This window comes from Cygnus olor, chromosome 2, assembly GCF_009769625.2.
Source record: "Cygnus olor isolate bCygOlo1 chromosome 2, bCygOlo1.pri.v2, whole genome shotgun sequence".
In the NCBI taxonomy this organism is placed as follows: Eukaryota; Metazoa; Chordata; class Aves; order Anseriformes; family Anatidae; genus Cygnus; species Cygnus olor.
In genome coordinates, this window is record NC_049170.1 from 31,603,983 (window position 1) to 31,618,000 (window position 14,018).

The following is a 14,018-nucleotide window of genomic DNA, read 5'->3' on the forward strand; positions in this document are numbered from 1 at the left end:
TTTGTCCACCAGAACCCCCAAGTCCTTCTCTGCAGGTGTTCAGTTGCAGGGTGTCTTTTAGTTCTAACTTTTGTTGTCTGTTTTGGGCAATCACAAGCCACAAAATCAGGAAACCAGCCATATAATCGCTACAATACAATTTCTGTTAATAATCTCAAGGATTTACTGAATTCCAACGTAAGCAAAAGTCTTCTATGGGAAACAGTTTTTAACTTTTTTTATTTTTTAAAAAAGATCTTCATGTAGATATGGTGATCTCAGATCACTTCAGAATGCAGCCAATTTTAAAAACAAAAAGCAAGCACAACAAAGCTATATGTAAACAACCACATTCTCTACTACCATGTGATTTTCTGTATTTGAAACTGTTTTCCTTCTTAAAGGCTCAAGCAGTATGCACATTACCATGTAATTAACTGCAAACACAGAAGAGTTTTGTAAAAGGTTTGCACGTCTTGTTATCTAGCTGTAAAGAAAGGACTGAGAGAGCGAGGCAGGGGTTGGTGTTACAGGAAAGTAAATGGTGATAAAGTAAACTGAGGAACAGAGCTTTACGAGCTGCTGAATTGAGATAAAAAGTCATTTTCTTTCCAAAGTGCTTAGATAAGAAAATGTGAGGGGTGGTCTCAAGTAACACTGATTTTACTCTAATATTAGGAGATGATAAGGGAAAATAAAAATAATAATAAAAAAAAACACCACAGCAATGTTTGTATGTAAACACTTGAAATAGATTTATTAAAAAAAAAAATCATTTGTACAGTTGGATCATACAGTATTCTGTACGCCTTAAATTAAAAGACTCCAGCCTTTAAAAATGCTGCCCAGTACAAAAGTGCTAACATAAAACTAGTGTTTATGTGTATAAACCAGCACTATACATCACTAAACATCACCCTAAATAATCTCTTCACCAGCGTCAATGTGTGGAGAAGAGATGGAAGATCAGACTTCGTGGTCTTCAAGGGCTTCCTTCTTCCCCTTACAGTTCAGTCTTCAGCAGCTTCAGTGCTTTCTGCATGTTTGAATACACTAGAAATGAAATATTCAAACGTGTTATTTTTGTTGCAACTTTTTCACAGGAAAGTATTTCAGTGTTTGTACCTGGGCAGGTTAACATGCAGAGGTAAGCCATGTGGTTATACCCTACCCAAACCTTTCCTTAGCTTATGTTGGCTAACTGTCCTTCAGCCAGCACTGATGGCAAGTGTGTCACATCTGGCTTTACTCCATGCCAAGTGAAAAATGTGGCTGCTTTGAGAACACACTACTTACACAATGAAATGTCAGAGGGCTCGTATGCATAGAGACGGTTTGAGTATCTTCCAGTAATATCAGCTCTCACAGTCAGGGAAGGATCTGGAAAAAAAAAAAGAGGAGGAAAGTTGCAGAGCGCAGGATTAACCCTCGAGCAGAAGGAAGCAAACCTTTCTGCATTTCTGTTTGCTTCCTAAGTGTTTCTGCAAGACAAGTCTGCTCCCACCAACAACCAACAGGTCGTTGTTCTGGCGAGATAACTGCAGTTCTGGTGTTGAGATATGTTTGCAGGTTTGTTGGGGAGGTGATCGGTTTGATTCTGATCATTGCTGATCAGCCTGAGACCCTGTGTCGCTGCACAGTACATAAATTAGCTCGACCAGCTGAGGGTGCTTTCAGGCTACAAATGTTAGGAAAGAAATAACAAAGGCAGTTGTTTTGGTCTGATGAAAATGGTCATCACGACCTAGATTTGTGCAGATATGCTGATGATGTGTATATAAGTATGCGAGGTTGTGTATCTCTTCTGGGAGAGGGAATACCTGTTTGCATGCATGGCCACTGATAACTCCCCCAAATACAAGTGATTGTGAGGGATTGGTGCAAAGTGCTGGAGTTGAGCTATGGACTGGGTCTAGAAACCAGCCCCTGAAGCAGCCGGCATCACTGCTCTTCCTATGATGTCTGAGATCGTGTCTAAGATGAAATCTCAGAGGGAGGAATTCCGCACCTACGGCACTGCTAACGGCACAGCTGGGGCTGCTTTGCATTTTAATCCACTTTAGAGAGTGGCAGCTACAGGGGTTAAACATGGTGAGCTCCCCGATCTTCAGAGCCAGACCAGAGGCAGGCTTTTCCTTTTTCCATCTCCACTCTTATCCTTGTACCCTATGTGCACCTAGCCCAGAAAGATGCTCTTGCTCAGCTATTTTTTTTTTTTTTTGAGTTTTCTTTTCTTACGTGCACCAAAACCAATGTGAAATTCTGTGTTTCTCATGGAATAAAATCCTGCTAATAAGCCTGAGGGTTTGAGATTAATGGCAGGGGCTTCGATCTGAGATGTACTCACCGATGAACAAAATCCGAGGGACGTACTGGCCATCAGGTGCCAGGTTCTTGTCTGTGGTTTCATACTTAAAGAAAACAGATGGGGTTCCCGGTCAAGATTGCAAGAGGGCATATTACGTGATTCTTTCCTTTATACTCAGTGCTATCAAATACAAACTAGCAATGCATTTCACACTTTCAATAAATCCACTGCCTGGGTTACAACATTTAACCAGCTAGAGCTGTATATTGCTCATAACATTTAATGATATTATTACATTAAACTTTAAATTCCTTTATATTTTGTCAGTTTGATACCTTAAGATGAAAGAACTTTATTACTAAATCTATTACACTCCAGCACTGGCTGTTTTTCCTAGCCAATCCTGGCTATAAAACTGCCTAGTTATAGCTAGAGAAGCTGTAACTGGAAATAAAACTTTGTTTCTTTCACTTGAAGTGTAACTAGGAACTTACCACAAGGTTCAGGAGAATGAATTTTTCAGCCAGTTTCTGTATTTCTTTATGTTCAGCAAAGACCTTCTTGAGTGCTAGAGTGAAAGCAATAAGAAATGATAGTTAATAAAAGAAAAGCCCCTGAAAGAGTCCTAGGAAAAAAAAAAATCAAACAGATAGAATAATCAAAATGAGAATTTCCAGTTTACAATTACAGCAAATAAAGACTTGAAATTCATTTCACTGAAAGGTGATGAACTCAGCTTTATTCTGTGGTAAAGGGTAAGTATAATGGTACAAAATGTCCTCTCCTTCAGATAGTGCAGCTCTCTCAAAATTGCCTGCTCAAGTTTGAATTTGAGCATTTTGCCCTTTAAAACCCCTTTTCTCCTCTTGCAGCTTCTAACTCCAGTTCTCAGGGCATGGCCAATGCATTGTGGAGATATAGGACCTCAACCTGGAATATCTGAAAGGATTTTAACCCTTGTACACAGCTGTTGAGGGATGCATGCCTCTTGCCATGTGGGTCAGCTCATGCCTGTGTGTGACAGTGACATGCTCAATGCTCCCTGTGCATGTGCAGGTTGGCATTTGCCTACAGTTTCCCCAGCAAGCAGTTTTTCATTTTTATTTTTTAAACAGCATCTATCTGAAACTGAAACCCAGCTATTTTATTATATTTTATTATTTTAATGTTATTTATTTATTATTTTATTATTTTATTTATTTTAATTTTATTTATTCTGTGCAAAAGAATTACCTTGACTGTGTGGGCAGTCATCCAGGTGGTGGATAATCATCAGGGGTTTATTGCTGGGAAAGAAGATTCCTCATTAGGGCTGGTGGGGTGCAGGGGAGGTGCTGGGGGACGCCGCAGCGCAGAGGGGCATGGAGGGGCTCGGTACCTGTGCTTGGCGCGGAAGAGGGCTTCCTCGTACGTCTGTGTCCAGATGAGCTGGTCTCCCCAGCCTGCGAGGGAAAGACAGGAGGCATGTTACAAGCAGAGCTCGCATCTGACCCCAGCCCTCCTGTGCCCAAGAGGGTTTTGGGCAGACAAAGCTGGAAGGCTTTAAGTTAGGAAAAAGGAGGGAGTAGAAAATACTAGAAAATATGTTCGCAGAATGGGTTGCAAGAAAATTAATTTCACAGAAAATCATAGGAATCAAAATTTTAGATTGTTTAAAAAAAATAGTTCATTCATTAATTTATGTTTACCTCTGGAGAGTGTCTGAGGCAGTTTGGGCTTAGTGTTAGTTTCCTTTGTATCCTTCTTGCCCACATCCTTGGCCAGAACACAGGAGATGGCAATGAGCAGCAGGAACACGGACACGTAACTCTTCTCCATGGCTGCTCCTGGGACGGAGGAGAGAAACTACATTTTGGTCATGCCTCCCAGGCTGCTGCTCTGAGGCATGAAGCAGAATAAGCAGGTCGGGTGTGCAGCAGGGTGAGACAGGGCTGAGGCTGGCTGCTCCCGTAGGGGCCTAGGCTTGGGGGAATGTGCAGGAAAGGTGAGGTTTGCTTAGCAAGTTGTCATGAGGGACTCGGCTGCTTTCTGCTGCTGTGTTTGTGCTATTTGAGCTGTGGTCTCTTAAGATGAACATTTCTGTGTCAGTTTCCCTCTGTTCTTTTTGCATGTATTGAATTTGCTCAGTAAACAACAGAGTTTTGGCCATTTCAAAAGTTACTTTTAGTACTCATAAATTCTCAGTTATCTCTGGATCTCCCAGTCTTACAGTAAATGAGCAGGTTAGCAGCCCAGGGGCTGAGAAATTCACTGTCTAGGCTCTTTCTCCGTTTTGCAGTAGGAGTGACTCAAAGGGGATAAATTTAAAGCTAGGTATAATACTGATACATTAACGTAGATGCAGGTTAATTGCTGTTGTTGAAACTTCATAATCCTGTCTTCTCCCTTAAAAGTATCATCTAATCCTGAAAAACAGTCAAATCCATAATAAAAGAGAGGAGAAGAGATGCTTGTTGGGAACACTGAGAAGTGAAATGCAGTTTGCTGGTTTAAGCAATGCAACAAGCAGAGTGCTTTTCCTGAGCCTGACCCTGGGGCATGGAGATGAGATATGTCCAATGGGAAGCTCCTCAGCATTTCAGCTGGGATGCTTTGAAAGGGTTGCTAAACACTTTAGTAACATGACCCTATTAATTTCATTACATTTAAATTTTCATTAAATTTCCTCCTGAAACTGGAATACCAATATACTGGGTACAGTAGGAAAACCCAAGATATTCCAAAAGCAATATGGAAAATTCAAAACTTTCATGCAAAAATTACAACAGACTGACAGCTTTTAAAATTCAGACAATGAAAATGAAATTCCAGGAAAATTGAAGTATTTTTCCAGGTAGGAACTGCAGAAGGAGGCACCTAGCTGTATCTGCATCAGTGATACAGTGCTCTTAGCTACTGGGAAGTCCAACAGACCTCAAGCATCTGCAGTTACTGTTTCAAGGACATCAAATATGATTTTGCAAGAGACTGCCTGTCCTAAGAAAAGTTCTCCTGGCAAGGAAAAAAATTAAATAAGGTTAGATTAAATGCAGCGGATTTCAAGGTTGCCTTGAATTGCTTTGACTAGAGCCGTATAGCGGAAGTAATGCTCATTAAAAAAAAAAAAAAAGTATTGGACAACCAGGAAGTCAAAGACCAGGCAAAGTTTAGTGCAGAAAGCCAAGACAGAGAAATATTAAACCTGCCCTTTCAAACTTCCCGTCAGGAAAGCTGTGCACACTTGTTCTAAGTTTTCCACCCCTAAAAAAACCCCTTCCTCTCTGCTTCTTTTTAACTTGCAAAGATGGCATTTCTCTACATATATTTCTTGTTAGCAAGCTGTACCAAACCATGCCTACATTGCTGCAGTCTTTTCTCTCCTCTGACTAGCTGCCACAGCTCCGGGCAGCCTGAGTGCTCCCGCAGGCAGCTCCAAAGCCGCGTGCGTTGCCTTACCTTGTTTGCTCTCGCCCGCCGGGGTGCGAAGGTGTTCCCGGTCCAGTGTGAACACCACGGCTCCTTCTGCCTATTATGCACCTTCACACACCCCAAACCCCACCCACAAGCTTGAATTTGAATACTACTTCCAAAGAGCTAAACTTTCCAGTTTTTCCCCCTACCAAAATGTTCTGGGTTAATTTTTGCAATTAGTTACATCGCGGTTTTCCTGGTGAGTGCCTGTGTATACAGCTTGGAGACATTTCCAGAGACTTTTTGAACATTTAGGAAAGGCGATTTAAAAGTTGGCAAAGGTCCAAGTCCAGGTAAGCTTAAGTCAAGACTCCTGATTCGCTGAATAGTGATTTGTCTTTTTTTGATTGGCTGGAAAGCGAACGGGGTCACCGTTCTCTTATTTCTCTGAAAAAAAGTTAAATTGATGACTCAGAGTTTTAGATGTTAATGAGATATTAATCGTGCACATTACACAGATATATATTATACATACAGGTATAACACCACACAGGGAAAAATTAATGAAGGTCTAAAAGAAAAGGGTTTTAAAGCTCTCAACAGGAATGTATTTGGAAGCTATAACAATGTGTTCAGAGTTGAGGTCTAAATAAATATTTAACTTAAATTTCACATTTAATTAACTTTGTAGACATTTATTTTTAGCTACGCCATGAAAAACCAACCATTTCAGTTTTCAGATACATGTATATTAGAGTGCAACACTGAGGAAAACTGGCCCTTTTCCTAGGTGGCTGGAAGGCCAGCCCTGGTACTAGCACTGCCTGCTGGTGGCCCTTCCTCAGAGGTCAACGCGGGGAAACCAAAGTATGTTGTGCTTGGTGCATGCCTCATATATTTTATTGAGATTAAAAATCACATTCGCAGGCAAGTGAGCACTTACAATTATTCAGCTGGGTAGGGTGAATTCCATCAGATATATGGATTTTCTGGTCTGAAATTCACAGAAATTCTGAAATTCACTTTCTAATGGCTGCTAATGACACACATTTTCTTCTGAATATATTTAAGAGAAAATAGTGCTTGGATCACTTAAAAAAAATACTTTTGTAATGAGCAATTAGGAAAATGAGGTGAAGAAGCAAGATTGCTGAACTCAAGAGAAGAAGTAATTACTGTTCCTTACAAAGAACAGTAGCGCCAATGCTCTGATTAGATGCATTGACTTATCAGATGGCAAAACCAAAGCTCCCAGGGAGGCCAGTCACTGTACCTCCCATTTCCATGTGGTCTATGTCATGTATAGCTAATCAAGGAATAAAATAAGAAAGAGAGAGAATACATATGAATTTCATGCTCCTACTCCAGTACTTCTCTCTAAAGAGTCAGAGATGTTTTTGTTAACTTCAATACTGTGTACCAAATCACATCCACATAGGTTTTCTTCTAAATACACCAAAATGAATTTCCAAGATCCATATTTGAGCTTGTGAGTACTCACTTTCGACTATCAGGTCACATCTGTAATCCACCTCAATGTAGACGCAGAAGTCAAAAGTTAGGTACCCATTTCTGAAATCTTGATCTTAGGCAATTCTTAACCATAATTTAATATGCTCTTGCTGACTGTCTTCTCAGGTCACACCTGGTAACATTTAAGTCTGAAGCAGAAGTTCTAGATGTTCTCTGGTTAAGTGAAGAGACAATGAGCAGGTAGGGTCCCACTCACACAGTTGGAGTAAAAATGAATTTTGTCTAAAAAACATTCTCAAAAGTAAGCATGCACCCAATCCTTTGCACTTGCCTTAGATGCATTTCCACGTAATTTGTACCTTTCTCTGTTCAGGAGATGCATTACTTCAGCCTATTTCCATGTAGCTTTGTGCTGCTTTTTAATAATTGTTGCCTACTGGAAACATAATAATTCAGACACAGATTCTCACAGGGACTCTGTCATCTCAAACCCAGTGATTTCAAAGAAGCCAATTGAATATGTCTCCAAACCAGCCTTGTGCTTTGTTAATGAAGAAGAGGATTGCTCAGCCTTTCCCACAGCTCTCTGCTTGGGTTCTGAGCCACTGAGCTTCTGGCTGCTTATGAGATGGCTACTTGATGCACCTCAGTGACCAAATCCTGCTGGAATTGCTGCAGGAGAACTTGGAATGAAGTAGGAGTATCCTGGAAGTTTTTTCTTCTTTTGCTATAAAGATCTGATAGCTATTTATCTGTATGTACTGATAATAGTTAAAATCTTTACAAAGCTAGTGATTGAATTTTTCCTTTCATTTTCATTCCCCTGGTCTGTAGGTACCTTCACTCATCATGTGTCACAGAAGTCATCTCAGTTTTGGTGACTAGTATTATAGCCCATTTAAAGGCATTTTCTGAAGCAGTTAATTTTTCCTTGTGTTTTTAAATAAGTTTTAGACTTCACAGAAGCACAGGAAATTCTGCCATTTCTTGTAATTTCATAAAAAATACATGCTTCTAAGTCTCATGATCTGCTTCTCAGAATTAAAAAAAAAAAAAAAGAAACTTTACAAGGAGGAATATAAGTAAAGAACAAAATGTAAAGTCAGCCACGTGCTAGAAATACTCTGAGTTAAAGCGAGAAACAAGTGTATCTGGGAGTCTGGGAGTCAGTGAGCTTCCAGTGCTGCTAAAATAGTAGTATATTGTTAGACACCACGATTGAAAGTAGAATACTTTGAGAAATGGTCAAACTTCTTTAGTCAATGCTTTAATCACATGCACAGAATTGTATTTTTTTTTTTTTTTTTTATTTTCTCCTGAAATCTACTTGGATGAAATTCGCCTGATAGTTTTCCAGGAAAAGCTTTCACCTTACATTTTAGGAGTTCAGGCAGCTTTGACACTTATGGCAGATGCAGGTCTCATTCTCTCTCTGTATATATCTTTTTTTCCCTTGAAATATTTTAAACCTTTACCTTGTACATTAGAGTTAATATGCTCTCTGTATTAGGATATAGCATGATGATCAATGTTCCCTGTCGTGTATGTCAATACTATTTTTTTTTATTAATAGCCATTCATGCTGAAGGAGGTAGCAGACCCCAGATAGCTCACTTCTCAGCTTGGTATTTGCTCTGTTAAGGAAGAAAGTGCTTTTATTCTCATGTCATCTCACGGAACTTTTGTTAAAGAGAGTCTAGGAGGAACTTGGTATCATATAAGAAGTCCAGACACTTGAGTCTTGGAAAAGCATCGTTCAACCAGTCTCCTTTTCAATTACTTTCAGTACAAAACTGTATTTCAGTACAGAGCTGGGAACCCAAATCTTCAGCAGATTTCTACTTCTGAACGCTCAAAGCTGTTACCTGGAGTTCAGGTAAATGTATGCTAAGAACCTGATGATTTGTCTTGAAGGATGATGACTTCCCAAAATATATCAGCCTAACACATTCCCATTTTTTTGTTGAATGAATTACTCTACTAACTTGGAGTACCTACAGCTTATTGGTAATATTTTTCAAAGGGGATAACAGAAGAGATGGTTAAGATTTAAATTATTGCATTCTTATAACTATCTGGCCCTTTGTTTACTGCTTTCAAAAAAAAGACCAATCTGTCAGGATTTTGAGATGCCTGAAAACATTCTCATTTGTATATGGAGGTTTATAATACAAATCAACACCATTTGATACAAATCAGCAGGCTGAAATGCAACCATGAACCATCCTTTACATAGCCTCAGATAAAGATGGGGATTTGTCATGGGACCAGTTCCTATATTATGCTCTGTTCTGAGCTATGAAATGCTGGAATGTCTGGAAGGCATTGCTGAATGATGTGTTTTAAAATCCATACGTCATTTGAACAGCCATAGTAAATACACCTGCTCTTGTATTGTTTAGTGCCCTTTTTCACAGCAGTAGGGAAGTTATCAAGATCTGTTACCAAGGAGTCTCAAGGTTTTCAGCATATGTGGGGCTTAATTGTTCACCTTACATTTGGTAAGAGAAAGCCTGATCCTAATGACTCTTAGATTTAACTTTGAAGTGAAATTTTCAGTGAATGAATTGGTTTTTTGGTAGGAGGGACTGGGAAGCTGGGGATGTACCTCAGCCTGTGGAGAAGACAAGACTGTTTATCTAGTCTTCATAATTAGGCTGGTTGGTTATGATCGGGAAGGCTTCATACTTCAAATTGTTGTACTTAATTTTAAGTAAATGCATTTTAATTAATTTCAATAATTAGCTGTGTTTAAAATGTATATATGTATATATATACACTCAGGTATTAAAGCCAATGAATCCTCCCAGTCTGAGCAACTGATGTTTGATTTTCAGGATTGCTTGAAGTCTGTAAACCAAAAGTTTTCTATTTTTAATGTTATCTATGAAGATGGTGGGAGGACTCTTGGGTCTTGAACAGCTTTGTTTTGTACCTGGTATCACCTGGAGAGTTTTTATTTAACCCTTTTCTTTTATAAAACTTGACTCCCCTGCTCCCTGGATGATAAGCTCTGTTATGAACGAAGTAGATTACCCACAGTGTCCATAATTCAGTGACTCTCCTGGAGCTGCCGCCTTCCTGTGATCTTTCTGTTTGCCTCCTTGTATTCATAGTTCTTATTTTGAATTTATGTTGGTTATCTGTAGCCCAGACTGACACCATTCAGTTTTTCTAATGGCTTGCCTCAAAGATCATAAAATTTTGTCTTCTAGTCAATATTAGTGCCCTCTGCACCAGCAAAAGTGTCTGCATTTTTTCTCTGGAACACATCAGGTGCCAAACCCCATTCACAACTCAACTGAAGGAAAGAAATAGTCTCTCCTGCAGTGGATGTAACCCTGTGCCACTATGTACTCTGCTTTTCTAAAAGGGCCTGACAAGTGGCCACTGATACAATAAACAGAGACGAATCACACAGTGTCAGCTTTGATTACTAGAATTGGTCCCTAAAGCGTTAAAGAGAGGATTCTCTTTATTCTTACTAATTTACCTGAGTGCTTACAAAATAAAGGATTGCTGTCTCATTTGCTTTTTTTTTTTTTCTTTTCATAATGAGCAGTAAACTTGTCTGCTCTAGACTGCTATGTGTCAGGAGTGAAATTCCAGCTGAATCCACTGATACAACTCCTTTCTCAGCCCCACTATGGCTTGTGTGCTAATCTCACATTATTAAATATTACTTTTGTGTTCAGTCCAATATCGTAATCAACATCACCTCTGCAATGAAGCTTATTTGTTCTGCCAAGTTTCTCTCTGTTACTGGTGCTGTTGGTAATTTTCTCCAGGCTGTGTAGGCTGTAGTGGTGTTGGCACCTTCTGTCCATCATGATGTGGTCCACAGCAACCTCCACCTTCTCCCAAATTCTTGACATTGCCTTGTCTTGTGTATTTATCGCAGAATGTGAAGCTGCAGTGAATAACAGATTGCTCAGTTTTAAAGGACTATTTCTCTGAGGCTCAGCTGCCATTCTGTAGCAGGTCTCACAGTTGTCATGTTTCAGATTTTCCACTCTATCCCCATGTCCATCTCACAGAACCCTTTGTTCTCCCTCTGCTTCAGTCAGAACTGGATGAGGGTCTTTGCTTGGACAATTCCAGTTACCTTGTCAAGGTTAAGTCTGGGATTTGGCACTCTCATTTCTGAGTCGGATTTCCTGAGTCCTGAATATAGGCTGGTATTTTGTCAGGGTCTCAGCCATGAAATTGTAAAACTGACCCTTCAGCTTTAGATCAATGATAAAACCCTCCAAGTTTTTACCTTATTATCATTATTTTCCTCCAGAGTGCAGTAATCTTTAAATTTCTGTCTGTTTTCATGGCTCACCTCTTCTATTAAAATTCAAGAAGTTAGCTGGGCTTGTCTTATCTGTGGAATAGGAGACTAAGGGACTACATAACAGCATCCTGCAAGTACCTGAATAAGTGTTACAAAGACGATGGATCCAAACTGTTTGGGGTAGCAGTGGATGATAAAACTATGTATAAGAACCATGAGCTGTGTCTTGGAAGATTCACGGTGGACATCAGGAAAGTCATCTTCACGAGAATGGTAGCAGTGGCACAGGTTACCCAGAGAGATGGAGGGACAGCTCTGCTGTCGGGTTTCCAAGAGATGGCTCACAAAGTTAGAATCTTAATGTCATTAGTCAGTGATCATGCAGAGGGATGAGGCTGGAAAGAGTACCTTCATCCTATGTCTGACCTTCAACTGTTTAACAGTTTATAACATGAACCTTGAAATAATGCAGGTGCCTGTTCCAGCTGGTTCATGCTATGAGTTAGTTCCTAATGCAGATTGCTGAATGTGAAGGCTTCTCACCGTAATTCTTGTCAGCAAATATTGACATACTATACTTCCTTTAGTTACACAGTATCTTAATGACGTGTTATAGACCACTGGTTTGCCTTTCCATTGAGAAAAGTCGTTCTGTCACAGAGTGAAACTGAAATGCCTGAAACTTCACATTTTCCTTATTTTAAAATTTATTTTTTTAGCTTGTTCATATATATATACATTATAGATTGCCTACGTATCTATGCTACACTGGTATTCTAGTTTCTGAAATAATTTCATATTTGCCAATACAACAGGAACATTAGAGACGTATATATACCTTAAAAAGGTCTTAAACAAGGTCACCCTTAAAAATCCCTTCAGAACTACAAATCCTAATATATGTCAGGATTCTGTCATGTGATAGAATTCCTCCTCTTTTTGCGCTCCCTCACTGTATGAGTATTGATTTTTCCTGGAATTTCACCATTCCTCCTGTCTAAACACTATTTACTGCAAAAATGGTCCATCTCACAGGGAAGAGAGTCTTCCCCTCTATTTCTTTGAAGAGTAGCTTTTTATTGCCAATAATCTAGCACACTTTACCAGTACATTACCTTGAGTATGTGCAGAATGCTAGCAAAGGAGCAGGATCAATGACGGGGGCTTCTCAAAGATCATCCATCATGAAGGAACTGGGCCATTCTCTCAGTCAGGGAACACATCAAAACACAGTGACCTTGGATGAGTGAAGATACATCTGCCATAACATCCCCACAGTAAAACTGATAAACTAAGGACTAACTAAGATGTGAGTGACATGGATCGAAACCTGGCTGAATTGCCAGGCTTAAAGGGTTGTGATCAGTAGCACAAAGTCCATCTGGAGGCCAATCACTAGTGGTGTAACCCAAGGGTCAATACTGGGGCCAATATCATTTAACATCTTCATTATTGATTAAAATAGTGCACCCTCAACAAGTCTGCAGGTGATACAAGGCTAGGAGGAGTGGCTGATACACCAGCTGGTTGTGCTACCATGCAGAGGAACCTTGACAGTTGGAGAAATGAGCCAACAGGAAAGTAATGAAGTTCAACAGAGGGCAAAGCAATGTCCTGCACCTGGGGAGGCACCAGTGAGTGCTGGGGTTCAAGTAAATGGAAAGCAGTTTTGCTAGAAATGAGCTGGGGGGGTCCTGTTGGACAAGAAGTTGGACATGGGCAACAATATGCCCTTGTAGGAAGGGCAACCAACAGCATCCTGGGCTGCATTAGGCAGAGCATTGCCAGAAGGTCATGGGAGGTGAGGCCACATCTGGTGTTCTGCAGTGCTTTCCACTACAGGAGAGATGGGCATAATGGATCAAGTCAAGAAAATGGCCTTAAAGGTGGTAAAGGGATGGGGCATCTGTCATTTGAGAAAAGGCTGAGAGAGCTGGGATTGTTCAGCCTGGAGAAGAGAAGGCTCAGGGGTATCTTGTCAATGTATATAAATACATGATGGGGGAAGTAAAGAAGACAGACACAGAACCTGCTCAGTGACATCAAGTGACAGAATGAGAGGATATGGGACAAAACTGAAATTCAGGAACTTTCATGCAAATGTAAGAGTGCTTTTTTTTTTTTTTTTTTTTTAACTGTGAGAATTACTGGGTACTGGAACAAATATTGCTGTATTATCTCTAGCAGAGTAGCTAGCTGTCTAATTAAGCTAATTAGAATAACTTAAGGGTACGTGTTCTTAAAGTCTTGTTTAAACGTTATGGCCTGGAATCGGTAAGCACCCTCCCTCAGGCGGTAACGCTAAATAAGCACTATCAGTCATGGGGAGCTGATAGGAGAATGGGTGTTCCCACTCTCCTGCTGGCCCCATTCCAGCTGGTATCATGAAGCTCTATCTGCATTCACTGCATTCAAATGCAGTGAAATACTCACATGCTGCTCCTCTAAAACTGCATTTTTGTTGTAGCTTGCATAAACAACACTATCCTGAATCTTAGCTTGCCGTGGTCAAACAGCTGAAAGATGTTTCAGTTTTGCTTAGCCTAGATATTCAGAAAGTGGGGAGAGCAGCCAAGTCTCATTTCTCCT

At 40.1% G+C, this 14,018-nt stretch overlaps 1 protein-coding gene across 1 annotated transcript; it reads right to left on the bottom strand.

Annotated features, from left to right (window-relative positions):
* Nucleotides 1-713: 713 nt before the first annotated feature.
* AGR2 (anterior gradient 2, protein disulphide isomerase family member) lies at nt 714-5,809 on the bottom strand. The gene is made up of 8 exons (XM_040548302.1): nt 5,723-5,809; nt 3,976-4,113; nt 3,666-3,729; nt 3,521-3,573; nt 2,782-2,855; nt 2,327-2,390; nt 1,276-1,359; nt 714-1,032 (listed from the first exon to the last, which is right to left on the bottom strand). Exons 2-8 carry the CDS (start codon nt 4,103-4,105, stop codon nt 983-985), a joined length of 519 nt encoding a protein of 172 aa, XP_040404236.1. The 5' UTR covers nt 4,106-4,113; nt 5,723-5,809; the 3' UTR covers nt 714-982.
* Nucleotides 5,810-14,018: the final 8,209 nt, after the last annotated feature.